At 37.6% G+C, this 22,108-nt stretch overlaps 1 protein-coding gene across 1 annotated transcript in view; it reads left to right on the top strand.

Moving 5' to 3' along the window:
* The window catches only part of COL9A1 (collagen type IX alpha 1 chain), an 82,494-nt gene that overhangs the window by 21,575 nt on the left and 38,811 nt on the right, over positions 1–22,108 (top strand). Inside the window, exons 7-20 of the mRNA XM_025991130.2 lie at positions 44–64; positions 1,562–1,636; positions 1,958–1,993; positions 2,118–2,180; positions 8,821–8,874; positions 9,133–9,168; positions 10,976–10,999; positions 11,816–11,869; positions 13,152–13,205; positions 14,077–14,109; positions 14,890–14,946; positions 16,396–16,449; positions 20,313–20,366; positions 21,036–21,089. Coding sequence (XP_025846915.2) covers positions 44–64; positions 1,562–1,636; positions 1,958–1,993; positions 2,118–2,180; positions 8,821–8,874; positions 9,133–9,168; positions 10,976–10,999; positions 11,816–11,869; positions 13,152–13,205; positions 14,077–14,109; positions 14,890–14,946; positions 16,396–16,449; positions 20,313–20,366; positions 21,036–21,089 — 669 coding nt within the window. The remainder of the gene's footprint in view (positions 1–43; positions 65–1,561; positions 1,637–1,957; positions 1,994–2,117; positions 2,181–8,820; positions 8,875–9,132; positions 9,169–10,975; positions 11,000–11,815; positions 11,870–13,151; positions 13,206–14,076; positions 14,110–14,889; positions 14,947–16,395; positions 16,450–20,312; positions 20,367–21,035; positions 21,090–22,108) is intronic.

The following is a 22,108-nucleotide window of genomic DNA, read 5'->3' as shown; positions in this document are numbered from 1 at the left end:
CGGGTGGGGAGAGCCTTCTCACTTTCTGTCTTTTCTCCTCCAGCCCAGCGAGACCGCGGACCAGGTAAGCGGAGGGCGAGTGTTTGCACTTTCCTAGTGCACGCAGGGGAAAGTGGAGGAGCCGCCGTCGCGGGAGCTGGGGGGAAGGCGCAGAGCTCTCCTTGGGCTCTTGGCCACGTTCTTCCTCCAGCCTTGAGCACCTGCAGCGAGTACCGTCGGAGTGGGGACCCCAAATGACCCTTAGGTCGGGAAAGGCGTCCTCTCCCCCTCCTTGGCCCCAACACTGCAGGCAGAGGTTCCGAAGGCCTTTAGTGACTTGGGACCGGTCGCTAAACTTGGGCCGTTTACCAGGTTGCTTCTTGACTCCCCCACTCCGCCCCTCCTGGTTGCATTCAAGAGCCAGGCCTGGCTGGAGAGGGCGGGAATTCAGGCTAGCGGCGCTGCAGCTCCCCCTCCCGCTCCAGCAGCCCGCGGTGGCCGCACTGGACCCCGAGCCCCGCCGGCCGGGCCGCCGCTCCGGGACTGGAACCGGGCGGCCTTGGCTGGCATCAGTCATAATTTCAGCATTTCCCGAGGGCTCCGGCGTCTCCTCCCTCCCGCGCCGTAGAGGACCCGGCGGGGGCGGGTGAGCCCAGTCGAGGTTTGAGGTTTCACTTACAAAGACCCCATTGTAACCTGTCTGGTCATTGGGGTTTAGAGAAACAAAGTTTTCCTTGATGAAAGAAACTCCCTCCCCCCTTTCTTCTTCTTTTTTTAAATTAGGAGAGGGGAAAAAAAAATCCCACATTCCCTAAGCAACATGCTCCTGCTATTTTCAGACGCCAGTATTCCCTCTAGCACCATCAAAGCTTAGCTGTTTGCAAGCGATAAAAGCAGTAATACCCTAGGGTCAGTCTGAAATTTGGTGTAGTTTTAAAGCGAGGTGCAAAGACCTCATGCAAGAAGAGTGTCACTGCAGGTAAGTCCGAAATAAGGCCAGGGCCTTCCTGGGTGTCAAGGCTCTTTGCCCCCACGCTCCCCAGTTTTCCTCCAGCATTTCTCCCTGATTTCTAGTGGACCTAGAAAAATTTACAAAATGATTCTGGAATCATCTGGAGGAGTGCCTCCATTCTGAGCGGTTCCGTTTTGGCCCCAACACTGACTCTCAGTTACTAATCAAATCGAGGTAGTTAATGAGCACCATTTCGTTACTGAATCCTTATTTATTTATTTATTTATTTGCTGAATCCCTTTTTAAAAAAGAGGCAAAAGGCCTTCCTTTCCTCAAGACCTCTTTTGGTTTAATGGTCTCTGTTGGGGTGAGGCCCTGTGGCCCCAGTGCCCACCTTGGGGCCTAGATCCTACTCCAACCACACTAGTAAGACTCATTCAAAATATGGAGGAACCAGAGAAACCTGGGGTCAGCTTGGGAGTTTCCTACTTGTTGATGGGCTTCAAAACTCCTTCCTCCAAAGGGAAGTGTCCAAAGGAAGGGTGGAAGTGGGGGGCCTCCGGACGTTGTGCCCAGTTTCTCCTTGTTGCCCAAAGTGCTCCATTAACCCGCATGTGCTGTTTTTGTCAGAGAGGTCCCCCGGGCGTGCAGGGGCCCCCGGGGCCCCCCGGCCCCCCCGGAGTTCCAGGCATCGATGGCATCGACGTAAGTTTCCAGGTCCAGGGCTCTGTTCCTCCAGTCTGGCCGGTCTCTACCCCTTTCTCCTGAGGGCTGATGGGGTTTTTGATCCGACCAGATGCCCGGCTAGGGCTTGGGTGAGGGCTGGGGTGGATCCTAGGAGCCTGGGGATTTTCGGAGGGATAAGGAAGACGCATCCAGTTGTCCCCATTGGTCCCTCTCCACCATTTTTCACCCCGTCCCCGTCCCCGTCCCCGATGCGTGCGGAGAGCACGCGTGTGAGTCTCCCAGCTGGGTCCTGGCGCCTCCACTCATGGACTGCTCTCGCCTTTTCTACTCCCCCTTCAGGGTGACCGAGGTCCCAAGGGTCCCCCGGGCCCCCCGGTAAGTTGATGAGCGCATTCGCTCTTCGCTTCTCTTCTTTAGACGCGGTTCGCAGCCCCGTGAATCCCTGGGTCTCAGTGTCGCCTCTTTCTCTGTCTCCCGACCTCGCCCCCTCCCCGCTCAGGGTCCTGCTGGAGAACCGGGCAAGCCAGGAGCTCCGGGCAAGCCGGGCACGCCGGGCGCGGACGTGAGTGGGCGCGGGCGGGGCGGGGCGGGGCGGGGCGGGGGGCTCTGCGGGAGGGGTGCGGGCCGCGGGAGCCGGGCTGCCCGCGCTGGGGCCCTGAGCTGGGCCGTGCGCTCCCGGGTGGCCGGGGGGCGTGGAGACGTGGAGGCGGCCGCGCCCGCGAAGGGTCCTGCGAGGAGCGAGGATGGAGACGCCTCGCAGGACCCGGCGCTGCCTTACCTGCCCTCGGGAAACACCCCCGGGCTCGGGGTTCCTGCCCCAACAGTCCGCTCTTTCCTCGCTCGCCCCCCCAACGCTCAGCCCCGCGGCCCGCACGGGGTGGGGTGGGGGAAGAGGAGGTTTTTTTTTTTTTTATAATTTATTTATTCATGATAAAGAGAAAGAGAGAGAGAGAGGCAGAGACACAGGCAGAGGGAGAAGCAGGCTCCACGCAGGGAGCCCGATGGGGGACTCGATCCCGGGTCTCCAGGGGCACGCCCTGGGCTGAAGGCGGCGCTAAACCGCTAGGCCACCCAGGGATCCTCGGTTTTTTATTTTCTTTAAAGATTTTATTTATTTATTCATGAGACACACACACATACACACACGCACACACACACACATAGACACACACACACACACAGAGGCACAGACAGGCAGAGGGAGAAGCAGGCTCCATGCGGGGAGCCCGACGTGGGACTCATCCAGGTGTCCAGGGTCACGCCCGGGGCTGAAGGCGGCGCTAAATTGCTGAGCCCCCCCCCCCCCCCGCGCCCCGGGGGGTGCCCAGGAGGGGGTTTTATCGCGCTCTGCTGGGGCCTCTCAGCGGGTCGCCTTCCGTCCTGCCCTTCCGTAGGCACCTCCTAGATTAATTTAGGAGAGGACCTGTAGGCAGGCGAAGGGGCAGAGTACTGAATCCTGAAGAAGAGAAATAAGAAAGATACCTCTGAGGGAGGCCCGGAAAAAAAAATCCCGAAATGAATGGGCTGTGGGGGTGGGGGGTAGAGGGGGTGGGGCAGGGGCTGGGAATTGGTCAGCACACACAGAATAGGAAATTCACCACTAGTTTTCCTCTTTCCATGTTTTCTTGATTGGCATCACTGGCAGAAATAAGCGAGTAGGGTTGCTTGGAAGTTGGGAATCAGCGTCCTTTCTCCAATTTACCTACCTCTACAGCTCTCCCTCCCCTTGATTGAAGAAAGCTCCGCTGTATTGTAGTATAAACCTAACAGTAAATACTATTTCCTCAGAGCATAATGACCTCAGGACTTTCTGCTTCTCCTGTCCCTATGTGCTGGATTAATACGTACTGAAGTCCTACTGCAGGCCAGTCCTTGACTTTAAAACTGGGATACAAAGTGAAGTAAAATAAAATTATCGGTTCTCAGAAAACACACAGTGGTGTATTCATCAAGTTATCCTTCAAGTTACCACGTTATGTGGCTTCCAAAACCTGAAGACTTTTCTAAATCAAAGAAAGCACCTGAAAATCTATGATTAATGATTATAATTCCCAAGAATTTCTGACTAGAATTTATACATATGGAAGAAAAAACCGCTAGGTTTTAGTGTTTATAAGTTATGCTTTTTTTTTAGATTTTTATTTATTTACTCATGAGAGACAGAGAGAGAGAGAGAGAGAGAGAGAGAGAGGCAGAGACACAGAGAGAGGGAGAAGCAGGCCCCAGGTAGGGAGCCTGATGTGGGATTCGATCCTGAGTCTACAGGATCACGCCCTGGGCTAAAGGCGGTGCTAAACCGCTGAGCCACCCTGGCTGCCCAAGATGTGCTTTCTTTATAAAGATTACCACTATGAGGGTATTTGTCTATGCTACTTGGTACTTTAGGAAAGATTTTGTTTTACAGTTCATAGCCACAAGTTTGAACTTTCTGTGTGATTGTGCAAGAATCCCCCAAGAACTAATATTTGGATAATACAAACTGAAATTATATAACTTTTTGGTTTTCAAGTTCTTCGTGGAACACTGAATAACTTGAAGCTGTCACATCCTAATAAAAAAGTCTAATAAATACAAGGCTACTCTATAAAACAGTAGGCCAGTATGGGTTGGATTCAATTCTGCATACCTATGAAATTTGGACCTGCTTTTTGTGTGAAAAGAATGTTTATGATTACATTATTATTATTATTATTAATTTTTGTGGTGGCTGAAGCATAAACTAATCACCTGAAGTCTTCCCTTGGTATTGAGTTGAAATATTTCAGAGAGAGGGCTAGAGTTATCTGTGCATCAGTTTAATGGTGCTTTTGTAACTGGCTCAATGCTACAAACTCTTCTTTACCCTTTACCATAAGGTCATAAAGACAATGCCTGGTTTTCCTTTACAAAGTAATTCCCCCCATTTAAGCAAATTTTGGATAAACAAATGAAAATGTTTAAAAATCTTTAAAGGTACAATATAGTTAAGAATTACAAGGAGTGTTTAGTCTTTGTCTATAGTTGAGTTGCAGTATCATAGTAAGACATTCATGTATGCCAATATTTTAGGCATTTCCTAGAATAGAAGTTAACTATAAGCAAAAAGTTAACTTTACTAATATGCATTTGTGTAGGATTTTTTTTTCCTCAAATGCAGTCACAAACATTATTTCCTTTAACCTTACAATAACCTGGAAGGCAAGTTTGGCTAATATTATTCTCCACAGATAAGAAAACTGAATAATTTTGAGGATAAGTAGTTTCCCTAGAGTTATTTAGTGGTTAAGATAGTGAAAGAAACTAGATTCCTTCATTTTTAGACTCACTCTCTTTCCAGATAGTTTTGCCTCATGTGGATACAAATGAATATCTTAAATAGATGAATAATCAGAGAAAATAGAAAAAGAATGATAGTAAATTTTTAGTATCTGAATTCTCAGCCAAGAAAAATGCTACGGGCAAATTCAATGGATAATAAAAATAACTTATAATTGGTCTTTTCTAATTATTTGTAAATATAGGTATGATTCCACCAGATTTTGAAATGGAACCACATGGGACTTACAAGATTCTGACTTACTGTATTCTTTGGCTCATTTGACATTTTAAATAAATCTTTTACCTTAAATTGAGACTAGACATTGAGAAAAATGAGAAATCAGTAAATGTAGAGTTTGCTGTTTGTTTGTCCCTGGCCATAGGGGAGCTAAGTAAGCAGGAGAGGTCTAATGATCTATTCTTGTTAGGTGAGCCTGAGTGTAGTGGTGAGACCTTAAACCTCCAACCTCTTTGTCTTCTGCAATTTGGTTCATTGTAAAGCTGTACTTTTTGGTAACGTTAACAAACGGTTAATCAGATGATTGGAAGAATACAGAAAGAACATGATTTAAAGAATAATTACCCTAAGTGAAGTGGATTTTTTTGACAGAAAATGTAAAAGATTCATAGCAGCTATACTTGTGGAATTATGTCTTGAGTCTCATGAGCTGATTAGTTCGAATGCTGGAAGGAAATTACTGTTGATGGCTGGTGTTGTCTGCCAAGCAGCAGCATGAAAGTTCAGAACATAGCTTTAATATCACCTCATATAGAACTTTATCTTCATAAACATTCATATGAAAGCAATTCTTTCTGCCACTGGTAATATTTTTCTCTGTCAATTCTTTGACAAATAAGAATTTTTGAAAATTGGAATTTGTATGTGTATGCAAATGTAAATGTGGGAGATTATAGATATATATGTAGATGTAAAATTAGAGAAGTTAGAGCTTGGTTATAACCTTATGCCCAAAGGACAACTGTGTTATTATCAATAATCAATAGAGATGTTCTGATTGGCACTATTTGCTGTGATATGCTTAGTGAGCTCTGAAAACAATATTTTATACATTCTTATAGCATCCATCTAAGATAGGCAGAAGAATTAGAATTGAATATGGGAATTACAGTTAAACCATGCCACTTGTTATAGGAAGGAGGATAGAAAATCCTCTGGCTATATATAACTATTATCCCTGGCAGATGTTTATATGATTAGAATAGTGAGTTATTAAGGAATTATTATGAAAGGTCAGTGTTAAGTGGAAATAGTCAGACATCAAAGAAGTGTGAGGAGGCCATGAAATACAGTGCCCATGGTTAATATCTAGATTTTTGTTTGTTTATTCATTTGTTTGTTTGCAGAACCCCTTCTGAATGAGATTTTAAGCTGCCAGAGGGCAGAAAACATGTCTTATACTTCAGGTGAATTCTTCACAACATCTGTAGTAGTGCTGACCATATAATAATGATGATAATAAGAATAGCTGACATTTATTCAGGGCCCACTCTGCCAGGCACTGTTGTAAGCATTTGTGTATAATATCCCATTTAATTTTAAAAATTGCTGTGTCAGGTATATATTAATATTATACATATTTTACAGATTAGGAAACGGAGGAAGTATACAGTTAAGCAACTTGTCATGGTTATGCAGCTCATAAGTGGCAAAGTTGGGATTTGAACCCTAAATAAAGATGATGTAGAAGGCTAAGTATAATATCCTTCCATGTAATAGACTAACCTAAATTAAATATTCAGTGCTCATGTGTTGAGTATGTGTTAGATGCCAGGGCCAGTGTGCCAGGATTATAATGGACATGTAGTTCTTGTCCTTATGGAGCTTATACTTTTCTATGTACCTATTTCATAACAGAATTCACTATAACATCTGACACCTAAATGTATTATTGATTTATTATTATTTTTTAAAGATTTTATTTATTTATTCATGAGAGACACAGAGAGAGGAAGAGACACAGGCAGAGGGAGAAGTAGACTCCCTGTGGGAAGCCCAATGTGGGACTCGATCCCAGGACTCCAGGATCATGACCTGAACCAAAGGCAGAGGCTCAGTCACTGGGCCACCCAGGTGCCCCTGTATTATCAATTTAATTCAAAGAACTTCCTATTGATCGATATAATTTATCATGTGTTATAGAAGGTACTTTAAATAAGAAGTGACTTGGAAGCAGCCTCCATGTTGTCTAACAATTTACTTGGTTCTGGTTTATTATTATGCAGGTGAAATTCTATCATATATAGTAGCTATTGTTCACCAATCTTGTCAGTTATTCCAGTCACAGACTGAAGATTGTTAGTTGGTTGCATGTGTGGGAATTGATCAGGATTGTTTTTGGAGGGTATATATAGAATGTGGGAGTTAGGGGTTCCATTAGTCAAATGTGTTCAGAGGTTTGTAAAATCTTTGTGCCATATGTGCCTGCAGAGGGTGCTCCTGGATGTATCATTTGTTTACGAAAATCAAAAGCCAAAGTTTCATTACTCCAGGTGCTCAGCAGTTCTAAATTACAGTGCAGTACTTAGACTCAGGTGACTGAAACTCAGTCTGTGAAAAATTGTTTTATGTGTGTTTAATAATTTTCTTGGGTAAAATTTCAATAGTTAACATTTTCAACTCATTTTTTTTCTACTTCCTTTGATTCACACTTTGGAGTCGTAAGGGAAATGGATTGATGTAGAGAAATGTAAAAATGGTGGTCAGTGAACTAGTTGTCTATATAAATTACATGGAAGCATTTTAGTGATATTTGTGTAAACTCTGACAGATTAAATATGGATATTGGAGATCCCTTTTTAAGTAGGGCTTTCATTTTTGCAAGGAATCCCTCCTCAATTAATACCATTTGAGTCTTTGTTCAAAATCTTGATAATAGTTTTGTAAGATGTTTATTTATGCATGCACATGTATGTGTACACATATGTATATACATATATACACACAGATACACATACACATTTGTCTTTGGCAAGGTATAACTTCAAGATTACATTATAAATGATATCTAAGAGTGTCAGAATAAAGAAAAAATAAAAAAATGCATCATCAAATATGGAAAATCAAGTGTACGTATATTGTTATTAATGCTTTAAGATTTATTTTAAAGATGATAGTAAAAAACAAGTACTGGTAGGGAATTAGAATGTTTGGAGGATATGCTTTAACAACTGCTTAGTATTCAATATGATAGTTATAAATGCATTTTATAGTAATTGGCTTAAATTCTATGTACCAAGTGACACACATGAAAATATATACTTAAAGCTATTTTTACTAAGGAAGATAATGTAGAGACACTCATCTTCTCAAACATTTTACTTTAAAAGTTAAGTTCTTCAATAAGCAATTGTTATTGCTGGAAGATGGCTAGAGGGTTTTAGATGGCTAAAGGCAATAATGAGGTTGAATATTTTAAATTTCTATTGAAACATTTTATTAACTCTATTAGACACTATTAGAAACTATTAGAGAGATAGAGACATATAGTATTTTTATTTTATAAATGAAGTAAAGGAGGTGCATAAACATGGGTAAATGACAGAGCCAAGATCTGTGGTCCCATTAGACTTAGCTATTAGAATGCTACAGTTGTTACATTGCATTTTTCCAAAGCAGAGACAAAAAATACAAAATTATTGGACTCTGTGATAATGCAGTTAGTAGGAAGTTAGGAATATGATAAAATTTATCAACAGAAAGTAACAGGAAGATTTCTTGGTAAACATTACCTTTAGTAAGAATATAGGAAAATTATTTCTTTGTAAACATTCACATCATACAAAGATAACCATTCTGTACATACTTAGTATATAAAATGCAATTATCCACTTAGGGGTTTGCCTAAGGATGCTATATTAGTTCTAACATCATCTTGCTTTGTTAGGGATTAACAGGACCTGATGGATCCCCTGGTTCTGTCGGACCAAGAGGACAAAAAGTAAGTTGGCCCTCTGCTATTAATTGCTGGTTTTAGTTAGATGCTGAAGTATAATTTTATTGTAGTGTTTGCAAATCAACTGAAAAAGTAGTCACGAAACAGAGGAAATGCACTGTTCAACTAAAATCTTGTTTTAGTTTAATTAAATTAAAAACACCAAGATGGAGTGTTTTAATGATTTCAAAATTTATGCAATTTACGTATTTACATATTCATGCTACAAAAAGCTAAGTACAATGAAGCTATTTTTATTTTTAGGGAGAACCTGGTGTTCCTGGATCTCGGGGATTTCCAGTAAGTAACTGTAAAGCGACAGAATTGAAAATCTCCTGTCTTTTTCTGCCACTGTGAAATTTTTAATTGCAGCTTTTGATATAATATGCAGCATGAAGGAGTTCAATAGACAAGTTCCCTTTCACTCCCCTTGATAGCAAACATTTCTTGCATAATAACAGCAAATCTGAATATTCGATGTTTAGAACATAGTATCACACCACTTTCTTCACAACTGGTTTTATCTCTAATGGAATATCAACCATATGATTACCAGCCTGATTACCTGGCTAGTCCCTTCCTGCACTGCCCAATCTGCCTGATTTGTGTTATTTCTATTTATAAGAGGGCTAGGTTCTTAGGCTGCTTTTCCTTTCCATTTGCTCTTTATTCCTCTTTTGTTCTTGTCATTAATCTGTATTTTTTGTCTTTGTTTTCTATTTGCACTGTTTTCATGGCCATATTTCACTGTCTGTCAACTTTTCCATTATAAGGCTATTTTCAGAAGTGAATAACTTGTTGGCCTTTCTCCCATATTTTTCCACTCAGAGCTCAACATCTTGTAGAGATACCTTTTTAAAAAACTCTGTGAAATTTGAAATTTGTCAAACATCTAGAGCTATGGTAATGAAATAACTTATTGATTACTTTGGTATTTTGAAGCATAACACATTTCCCAAATTGATTTACATATTAAAATGATCAAATAGGAGTAATTTTTCAAATGCCTTGAAAAAGCCCCATTTATTATTAAAACACACTGCTCATGTGAAATTCTTGCTCATTTTGGCTGCCTAAATAATTAGAAATAATAATATCAGTATCACACGGTGTACATTGATTCCACGAAATGCTTCATGTATGGATATTTCAGAAAAGGGAGTTTGGAATGAAAAGCTAACACAAATATGGTATCAGAGATAGCTTGAATAAAAATTATGCAAGCCAATGTAGGAGAGAAAGGAGTAATGAGGATTCCCAATGGAGAAATACTAAACCTGGAAAGCAAAGATAAAAGAGATTCAAGGCAGCTGATGTTCAGTTATATAAAATTCAACAAGCATGTAGTTAGGGTTTAGCATATAGTAGGTCCTGTGGTAGGAATTGAGGTGAGGAGGATGAATAAGATATGGTGTCAATCCTTGATCACATGTAGTTCAGTGTAGCTAAAGAGATATAAAGGAGAGGGAGATGAAATAATCACTTTAAGATCAAATTCAGAATAATAAATTAAGATCGCATAGTAAGTCATGTCTGGAATGTCACCATTATATTTTCAATATCTACTAGATTTGGTGTCTGGAAGCATAATCCTATCTGTCAAAAGAGGGTGGTTTCTGTTTTTTTTTTTTTTATCCCCCCCTGCCTTTTTCTGTGCTGAATGTTTGTTTGGAGGAATTTCCGAACATCACGTTATAAATTATAAAGCAGTACACTATATCAGTTTTAATGTAGATTTCTTATAAAACACAACAAAAAAATCTTAAACTGTCAGGTTGTGATATGCTTCTTTGTGAATGATGTTAAGTTTTCCTGACAGCAAGCATGAATGACTTCTTTGATTTTTTGTTGTTGTTGTTGTTAAGTTTGGGGCAAGTATTATTGGTTAGCTTAGACATCAAAGGAATATTTGAGGTGCTGAAACAAGCTTCTTCCTTTAGAAGTAGAGCCATGTTTGCTTTTATTTTTAATCCAGTCCTTTCTTTAGAATGAACATCATATATTTAGTGACAAAGTTTACACTTTGTTTTTAAACTGAGTTATGTCTGTCTGTATTTATGCTGAGTTTAAATCACCTACCATAACAATTTTTATTTGAATCTTTTAGGGTCGTGGTATTCCTGGGCCTCTCGTAAGTACCATCTCTTGGTTTATTTCTATGTAGCCTTTAACAATGGCCTATTTCTCAGCTCCCAAGCTTACTCTCCAACTGATGCTACCCAGTGGTATTTATAGTGTCCTACCTACATGACCTTAGATAGCTATTATGACACACCTCTGTTCTGGTTTATTCATTTTAGAAATTTCTGTTCCATTTTAAGTAATTAAAATTTGGTCAAATGAGTTTTTGTGTCATTGGAAACCAAAACTAGCACAGATACATAATCCTAAATCAGTTACTTATCATATTTGATATCATTTATGATAGATTATAAAAACATCCATAAGTCACCATGTCTACTTATTTATTTATTTATAATTGCATTTTTAAAAATAGAAGGATAATTTGCATGCAGTGTTATATTAATATCAGGTATTACGATTCAACAATTCTATACATTATTCAGTACTCACTACAATAAGTGTGGTCATCATCTGTTACCAGGCAATGTTATTACTATCTTAATGACTATGTTCTCTATGCTGGACTTTTCATCTCTGAGATTTATTTATATTGTCACTGGAAGTTTGTACCTTTTACCCCTCACCCCCACCTCCCCTCTGACGACCACCAGTTTGTTCTCTGAATTTAAGAGTTTGTTTTTTTGTTGTTGGTTGTTTGCTTCTTTGTTTTGTTTTTTAGAGTCCACAAATAAGTAAAATCATGTGGTATTTTACTCTTTTTTACTTAGTGTAATACCCTCTAAGTCCATCTGTGTTGTTGCAAATGGCAAGATCTTATTCTTTTTTATAGTTGAGTAATGTTCCATTGCCTATATACATACAGGGCCCTCCTGGGGCAGCAGGGCTTCCTGGAGAGCTTGGCCGTGTTGGACCAATTGTGAGTATTACAGTGCATCTTGATAGACATTTGCTAATTTAATAGATGACATTACTCAGGAAGGCAAATTACCCTAACTGTATGCTTTCCTCTGTAAATCCAGAAGATGGCAGATGAATTTCATTCTTGTTCATAATATTGATGGGAACCAGGGATAATAATGCTACCTCACTTTTGTAGAGTGATTTTTTTTCCCAAAGTTTTCAGCTAAATTTTTCTTCCCAACTTCCAGAATTAGTGATCCATCAAAAGGGTGTCACCTCTATTTTATAGACTCTCAGCTGGAATTAAGGTCCAGTGTCTTTTATATTAGGCTCTCTGCGTGAAATGAAAAGTGAATAGCTGAAAATTGTTGCTAAGTATATTTATGTTAGGACCATTAAATTATAATTGAACCAACAGAACTTAACATTAGGCAATAAAGAGCTGAACTCCATACAAGAAATTGTTAGTAGTTAAGTTCTTGACATTACTATTCAATAAATATTTCAGAAATGTTGAGAAGTAGTGACGTTATGTGCAGGATAGATAATTGAACACATTGAGAATAGGAGCCATGTACTATATACTTATTTTTGCTTCTCTCTAAGTTTACTATTTAATAAAATTATTCACTGAACAAATGAATAAATATGAAATGGTTGTAACATTAAATTAATTGGAAGATGCTTTTGGCTTCTTATAGTAGACCGTAAAGAAGGAAAATATATGCAAGGAGTTAACTCTAGATGTTAAGACAAATTGAAACTCATTTTCATTGAATTTAGCCATCTCTGTTCTTCTATCCCATTTGCAAAATAGTATGGTGACAGGCCAAGTAATAGCTTGTGAGTGAACAGTACCAGGGAGAATCTGGCATTGCAGAGATTACCCTTCCATCCTATAGCTTCAGGTGGGGTGCAAGCCTTCTTTTGTTACCCTTATCTGGATGGCACTAGCAGCATTGGCTGTTCTAGTTCCTCTGTAAATCAACTAGAAAAATATGTAGTGTTTCCAGTTTGTTTTTGCAATAAAGTGATCATTCTGTAGAGAAGAATTGGCTTTACTTTTTTCCCCAAATCTCTTTCTGCCTTGTTTTGTTACTTTGGTGAGACTGGAGCTCCTTTATTCTTCTAGTTTTGTGCACTAATAGGATTATGGGCCACCCATCGATTTTAGTGGCAGGTATATACATGGCTGAGCTCTGTGGGGGTTTCTAGTAATATTCTCTCATGCCTCACCAGTTTTATGCAGTGTTTCGACATGTGTATAACCACTGTGTCACAATTTTCAAATAACTTAGGGTGACCCTGGGAGAAGAGGACCACCTGGCCCCCCTGGCCCTCCAGGACCCAGTGTAAGTTATTTGCAGCTTGAATTTTCCTGTATCTGAGAGTTAGGATTAAAGAAACCTAAGAACCAAAAATGGAAGTACTTGTTAATCAAGTCATTCTTTAAATTTCCAAAATGGCTACCAATTTTTTTCATACATTCAGAGCATGAATAACAATAATTTTAAAAAGAGGTTTTCTCAGGGAGTGGCTTACTCATATATTTGAAGTTCCTTTGACATTTGTGATTTCTCAAATGCTCAAAACTTGGACATATTAAAGGGACATTTTCAAATGAGCTAATTTTTGCAAAGGATTTACACAATAAACAATTTAAAAAATAGGAGTTCAAATAAGAGATAATTCATACTTTATTTCTTTTTAGTTTTTTAAAAGATGTATTTATTTATTTGAGGGAGAGAAGGAAAGAAAGCGTGTGAGTCAGGGGAAGGGCAGAGGGAGAAGGAGAGAAATCCTCAAGTAGATTCCCTGCTGAACAAAGTCTAAGGCGGGACTTACTTCATTATCTTGAGATCCCAACCTGAGCTGAAATTAAGAGTCAGATGCTCATCTGACTAAGCCACCAGGGGCTCGAATAATTGATATTTTAAGTGTATGATCCAGAGCTCCCCATATTATCTATCCTATTTCTCATTTCATTTCCCTTCAGTTCCCTGAAAAAAAAAAACAATCTACTGTAATTTAAGGTCTTCAAAAGGAATATGCCCATGTGTCAAAGTTTTTAGAATATCAGCATATTCTATGCTGCTATTTGTTCCTTATATGCTATTGAACAAATAGATTTATTATATTTTTGTCCAGGGGACTTTCTAGTACTAGTAGATTTGAATTAGGTATTTAACTACATTTTTAACTTTAATATTTTATTTACTTTAGGGAACCATTGGCTTTCATGATGGAGATCCATTGGTAAGATGTTTACCTTTGAACAAAATACAGTTTAAGTCAAATACTTAAATTCAACTGATCTTCAGATGAATTCTCTTTAAGATTATCTTGCTGGATAATCTTGGATAGCAGAGCAATCCATAGCACTAGTGGGCTAGTGGTTTGTATACACTCAGACTGCAACTGGTTTTCATTATGGAAATGTTTTTGTTTTTACATAACTTTTTTGCTTTATGACTAGGGCATCATTTTCGCCAGAGCACACCAATTTCAGAAGACAGAAATCAAAGAACTCCATCTGAGACTTGCTTTAGTTAGAGACTAATATTAAAATATTATTGGTAAACTGTACTAAATGCAATTTCGGCCAATTTGACAAGGGTTTGTTGACCTCAGGATACAGCCATTCTGGTGGAGGGGGAGGGGAAAAGGATCGGTTTGTGGTACATTGGGTTGGAAACATTTGGTGTCTGGAAGCATTTTATTTCTTTAATAAATCTGAAATAAATATGGCAAAATATTAACATTTATTAAATCTGGATGTAGAATATACAGGGAAAGCTTGTTCTATTCTCTGTACTTTTCTGTGAGCCAGGAGTATTTCTGAGTTTAAAAATGAAATTGAAAAAATTGAAAAAAGGGGTATTCAGAGTTATTTAATGAATAGCGTGTGAATTTTCCTGTATCTGAGAGTTAGGATACTAGGATACTGAAGCTGGAATCTCTAAAAAAATACCATTTTGTCATAAAGGGAGGCTCTAATTTATGCTCTCTTTACCAATCTCTCTCTCTCTCTGGCAGTGTCCCAATTCTTGTCCACCAGGTCGCTCAGGATATCCAGGCTTACCAGGCATGAGGGTAAGAGAATAATTTCAGTATTTTACATTAAATAGTATTATCCACAGAAAAAAAAAAATTGATCCTTTCCTGAACACTGGCCTTTCTGGTGCAAAATCCCATTTTGATGGATTAAGCAAATCTATGTTTTCTTATTCTTTGGCTTAATCTGTGGCCCCTCTCTGGTCCTAGAAACTTCAGCTGGTTCTTTTGGCAGGTACCCCTGGGAGACATGGATGTTTGATGACACAGTACTTCTGTTGTTTAGGGACGAAATATTAATAAAATGTATTGGCTTGAGAGACTCTCTAACACCAAATTAAGGTTCCAACGTTTTCTTCCTATGGAGAAAGACTGAGAAGTAATTATATACATAATGTATTTGAAACTATTTTAGTTAAAAAATTGTCAAAACAGTGCAAAATAGGCAAGAAAAGAGACTTCCCAAAAATGTTTTTCTCTCACTCTATATCATGATTACTCCAAAATTTCCCATAAAAAACACCAAATGTTGGGGTTAAGTGGTTTTTGTTCCTTAGTGTGTGAGTCTGAAGTGATGTTGAAAGTTCCAGACCAGTGGAGTTCTGCTATGATCTGAAAGGCCCCAGGGCACTGGTTTTCCAATTATGGTTTTCTCCGAGGTTAGTTTTAGTGTGTTCCCAAGACTGCAGAAGATTTGATCGTGGATTGGTGTCTTATTTTTCACAAAGACCTACACTCTCAGAACAAGAAAGTCTCTGAGGGTGAAAGCTCTGAGAGACTTAATTTTGGAATGTTCATTTCCGCTTTGCCTCATGTTACCACCCAAACCACACATATGCTTAGAACAAATGGCCTGACAAGAAGAGATAGGGATTTTCTTCTCATGCTATGCAGCTTGTACTGACTGCCCTTTATGGCCTTCCCTCTGATTTTAAATTGTGTACAAGAAGCGGTGGAAGTTGTGCATCTGGGGAGATCCCCTTCTTATATCAGCTCTTCTTCTACCTCCAGGAAGAAGGTGGGTATAGAGGAGGCAGAAGGGTTTTTGGAGAAGCATTGAGAGAGCAGGGGATAGCCAGCTGAGTTCGGTCAGGACTGTTGCCTTCGAGAAAAAAGTTACTGATCCTGAAGAAGACTTAGTGCTCTTAACCCAACTGTGAGAGGAAGTTTGGGATAGAGGGATCTAGGGATCAGCTGATAATAAATCATGTTGTTGAACCAGATAATGAAGCTTTGTCATTCTAGAACAGTGTTTTTCTATTAATGAAAGCTAATATTTATTATACACACTAAATCATGTAATACACATGGCGGTATTAAGGTCGTTTAAGGCAGTCATTTTCTTTGTAACATAACCTTTTTCTGTGTAGCATACTGACACAAATTTAGGGAAGCAAGATCACTTTGTGAACTTTCTGTGACAAACCCAACAGAATTATTTTAAAATTTGTTTATTTATTTATTTATTTGTTAATTATGCATTTTTAGGGTCATAAAGGGGCTAAAGGAGAAATTGGTGAACCTGGAAGACAAGGTCACAAGGTGAGAAAAAGGGATATGTAGTGAGTAAATTGTGATTATGAGGTAGTGATTACTTTTATTACAGGAAATTGTAAGCAATAATAAAGCATGATATTTTATCCTTCCTTTTCAAATGATGATTGATGGGTTTTCAGTAGATGCATCAATATTCTAAGCATAATATGTTCATGTTGTTCAATTACATAAACAATAACACACCATACATTTCATTCTTTCTTGTGTTGCTACCTCTTACTTTTCTTTTGAAATCAATAACACTCAGCTTTTTTTCCTTGATGCTTTTGATATTCAAATGTTATTCAGCTAGTTTTTCCACTCTTCTAAACAAAATTTTATGGCACATGTAAAATTTTATGACAAGTGTTGCTGACACTAGCAAACAGGAAGTTGATAGCTGATAGCTTCTCATCTTAAGTTCTGAAATAATTTGTTTCTGACTTCATTTCGATAGATTATAGATGTTGAGTAATCTGGAAGTGAGTTATAGACTTATGTTATTGTCTGGATAGAAATATGGAATCCACAGCATAACTTGCATTGAGGCTAGCATGCCTTGCAGAAAAACCAAGGCAGAAATTTAAAGTAAGATGATTTATTTGCTTTTTCAAAAATCCACTAGTGTAAATTGCCTTTAAGTGTCTACAAATTTGACTTTTTGCATAACAGAAGTTTTGTCACTGTTAATTCTGTAATATTTGAAAAAGTCAAACTGTTCTTATTAATGTGGGTTTTCTAGACATTTTTTGAGCATGTCCTTCTATACCTCAATTGGGCGGAGGCAGAAAATTAGCCCTTTTCTTTGGAAGTTAAGGACTGAAGAAGCAATTTATTAATATCATCTGGCATTAACATCCTTGAACTCTTTAGTTAAAATCAGTCTGTTGAACAATCTCAGATAATCAGGATAAGTAAGCCAATTTTCTCTAGCCTATTACATTTTGGACATTTATTTTTAGTCTTATTACTTAGGCCCTGAGTAATTAAGGTGTTTTATTTGTCTGGAATGTAACAGCTGGGTTCTTAATGTCAAATTAGAGAAAGTAGAAAAAAAGTTGAGTACTTTAGAAATTTTTCTACATGCTCATTCCTCCATTAAGTCTTAAGATTCATAATTGAAAAAAAATCAACACATACTTATTAAGCACCTGCTACATGCAGGGTTTATTCTAAGTGTCAAGGGTACAGAACTGAAAAGAAAATGTCCAACCACAGGAGACTGGCTAAATTAAGTATGGCAGATTCATATAATAAAATATTATCTAACCACAAAAAAAGGTGTGTAAGAATATTACATTATACCAAAAAATATTCATGAGGTAATGCATGTAGTAAAGCAGATATGGTAAACTTCTGCTATGTTTGATGCCATGCTCCCTTCCTCCTTCTTTTAATGACACCTTTTCTTTGGGGGAACTTTTACAGCCCCATTTGGGGATGAAGCTGTCAATTAGAGTATTTTCCTCTACTGCCCAAGAAACCAATATTATTGATAACTATACCGGTTACTTATCCAGACTCTCAAATTTGGTTTGATTTTCAGTGAAGAACCTTAAAATTGTTTTGGTGTGTGAGATAATTGACCAAAATTTTATTGGTCGTTTTTGAAAACTCCTGTGATTTATTTCACATGTTGTGTGACTTACACCATTCAGTGGTTTCTTTGAAAATTGGCATGTGAAGATAAAATGATAATAGCTCATTGAAGAATGAACCTTAAAAGAATAATAGATGCACTGAGCTGTAAACTGAAAGTGAATTCACAATTCTGCCATGAATTTAGTTAGTGAAGATTTTAAGATATTTTATGAATATAAGAATGAATAATCAAAGATCTTTCAGTAAAAAGATAATAAATTGCTCTTCCTAAATTTGTCATTATGTTGTGGTTATAGATGAATTGTGTGTTATTCATCTGCTGGTGAAATATTTAAATCAACACCTCTATTACTCCAAGGTTTATCCTATAATCTATAGGATAATACACCAAACCTTGCTAATGAAAACTTACTGTGCACATATCAATCACTGTTGTTCTGAGATTTAGGTAGGGATATACAGGTAACATTTAATTATACACATGTGTTGATTATCCATTCCTTGAACTAGCTAATTCACTGACTTGCCCATTGGGACTGCTTCTTCTCGCTGTCAATCATATATGCCTATGGAACATAATCTGAGTATAATTATGAGACTAAGACCACTATGTAATACTCTCATAATTAATTAAAAAATCAAGTATAAATGATTTATTCATAACCTGTTCTTTGCATTAATGCCCAAAGGTTCTATATTAATATTTGCTATTCAATTTTCTGTATTTTGGTGTGTGTGTGTGTGTGATAGTCTCTATAAGGTATTGTCTATAGAGCAAGAACATGGGTGAATTGAAATATATAATAAAGAAACAACAGAAGTAGATTTTTATCTAATATTATGCACATAGTATTAAAAATGAAGAGTTTTTCTCATGATTATTTTTACAGTTTAAGATATCCATTACCACAGGAGATGTAGGGCAATATATTTCTATAAAAAAGAAAACCTTTGTCAGAGGGAAAAATAACATTTTTTTTCAGTCAGTAATCTTTCAGTAAGAAATAGCAGTTGGATTTCTTTTCAGAATATACTAACATTTTAAAGTATATCAGAGGTTATAAAATTAATATCAAAAAGTCAAACAATAATTAGTTAGAAAACAAAATGGAAGAAAATTCCATTGGCAAATAGTCAGGATACCTTAGAACAAACTTAAATGTTCAAGACTATATATGAGGGAAAGACCAAAGCTTTATTGAAGGAAAGAAAAAGATTCGATTCAATAGGGAGATATAATGATTTCCAAAATAGACTCAGTATTGTAAAGATTCTGATTCTGTCCATATTAATCTTTTAATTTAGGGCAGTCCTAATATAAAACAAGTAGTATTTTTATGAAGATATTCCAAATAATTCTAAAGTTCATCTGGTAGAGTAAACATTTAGGGAAAATTGAAAAGTAACTATAAATAAAAAATTAAGGTCAAGGAATTCTCTCTGAAATTAAAATGTATTATAAAATTTGAATAATTAAAACGTGGTTTTGGAAAATTCATACAACAGATGAGAAGAGCAAGATAAGAAATCTAGAAACAAGTATACTCTCAATTTACTTTTATGATAAAGAATTTTCCAGCCTGTGTGGAGAGAATCTAGTATTCAATAAATGATATTAGAGAAAGTGGCCAATTACCAGGAAAAAAGAAAATGATAGATTTCTACTTTACATTTTTCATTAAAAACAACTGAAGATTTCTATGTAAAAAATTAAACTATAAAACTATAGAAGGATATGGATAAATATTTATATATTTTGGGGGTAGAAAAAGCTTTTCTGTGGGTGGCATAAAAGGTATAAACCATGAAAAGAAAGGCTGATTTAAATACTTTTTAAAAATTGGGTATAGTGGAAAAATTATAATAAGAAAAGTTGAAAATGAAAATCAAAAATATATAATACTGTAGTTTATGGAAAAGTTTGCATAGTATGATCATATTTTTCTGATAACACCCCCTCCCCCCACTGGGAATGTGAATGTATATATGTTCTCTTTATTCTTTCCTCCCCATAACCCCCTTTTTAGAGAAGCATCTAAGATGTTACTGGTATTTATAGTTGAAGGAGGGAAGGATTTGGGTGACTTTATTTGTATAATTCTATTTATTTTCTGAATGGCCTGCAATTAATATGGATTACTCATAAACTAATTTAAGAAAGTATAGTAACACAACTCAGGGAATGCCAAGTGAATTTAAAATGTGCTGAGTTATCTGTCTATGCTCATTTGCTGGAATGACATTTGGTGTGCTTCTCTGTTTATTAGGGTGAAGAAGGTGACCAGGGGGAACAGGGAGAAGTTGGAGCTCAAGGACCTCCAGTAAAGTATTTTAAAAAAATATTTAACTAGGATATGCACATATTTTTTTTCATGACTTTTGGAATATTTCCTGTTTAGTATTTGGGTTAATAGTATTACAGTAACATGATATTCTGTATTGTCCCATCAAGCCAGCATTGGGAGATTACCATTTTTTCGAAATAGGAAAGGAGATCTCCATTGTATATTCAAGCACCATTTTAACAGAAAAAATTTACTTATAACTACATACATTCATTTACTAGGTTTCAGGCCTAGGCAATCTGAGAGCAAATATTGAATGCAAGAGGATGATAGAGATCTTTTATATTCTCTGGTACTCTCACATGATATAGGAAATTTCATGTACCCTGAATATGCAGCAAGTATACCATCCGCTGGATTTAATGTACCTTATGTCAGCACGTAATCATTATAATTAGAACATTCGTAATTGCTTGTAATCATATCTATTAATAAAAAGTTAGCCCCTTGAGCTTTGGCCGATTGCTGCAATTATATGCACAATGAGGTAATTTGGGACACTGGTATCCATTTGTTTATATAATGTTACTATTTCTTAGTGTTACCTTTGGTTATGTTGACATCCTTCTGGATCAACTTTTGTGATAAGATACACAAGTGTGTTCCTCAACTAAGACAATTCACTGTTCTTTTTTATATTTACAGGGAGCTCAAGGATTACGAGGCATCACTGGCATTGTTGGGGCCAAAGGGGAAAAAGTAAGATGATGATTATATGACATCAACATGTATAAATATTTAAATTTTTGCCCACTTAAAAATATCTTATTTTCAGCAACATCATTTTTAATTTCTTATTTGCTTTGTAGATATTTGATTAGGTTTTCACATTTCTGTTATAAACAATAGAAACAAGTAGTATGTATGATACTTATGTATTACATATTTTAAATTATCTTTGGTAAATAAGAATAAACAGGGATGTTAAATTTTTACCTCTTTTATTAGTATCAGTGGTTAATACTGATACCACTGAGACAATACCTAGAAATCAAAACAAAGACAGGGGAGGATGGAAAGAGAGAGGAAACAGAGAGGTAACAGAAGGCAGGATATCCCTGGGGACACCAGGGCCATTCGTGGCTCTCCCTCCAGGCTGATCCCTGAGCTCTGTATTCAACAGGGATCATACGCTTGTGGCTGGAGCTTATCAACCTGTCCTTAGCCCATTCTCAAAGATCAGATTCTCCCACCATTTCATAGCAAGGCATTGTGAGATGTTTGGGGAGATTCAAAGAGAAATAAGAGAAATAATGTTCACATTTGTAACAAGAGACACATACATTTGAGGACAAGGGCAAGTGATGTGAGGGAGTGAAGACGAAGGAGTAGCTACTCTTGATCAGGGAACTAGGAGGGCTCATGGAGGAAGTGGCATTAGAAGGATGCCAGGCCTAGAAGGATGACATGTTCCCATTGCGGGACAATGGAAGATAGGGAATGCTTTTTCTGAGTGAATATCATAAACAAAAACAATGGTAACCTGAATGTTCATGATGGGTTCAGGAATGTTTTCCTCACTGTGTATGTGTGTAGGGGTGTGTCTAGCTTCTCTATCAGATTTTAAGAAAATGGTTACTACTTAGAGAATGTATTAGGAAAGCCAATTTATAGGTTCCAGGAAAAAAAAAAGCACTTTGCCTACCACCACTTCTGACTCTCGCCTCTTTCTTTTTAGAATCTCTATGGCTAATTTGTGTCATTTCACACAGAAGCAG

This window comes from Vulpes vulpes, chromosome 1 (genome assembly GCF_048418805.1).
Source record: "Vulpes vulpes isolate BD-2025 chromosome 1, VulVul3, whole genome shotgun sequence".
Taxonomy (NCBI): Eukaryota; Metazoa; Chordata; class Mammalia; order Carnivora; family Canidae; genus Vulpes; species Vulpes vulpes.
Note: the sequence above shows the minus strand (reverse complement) of the source record. Positions and strands in the feature narration are given on the sequence as shown.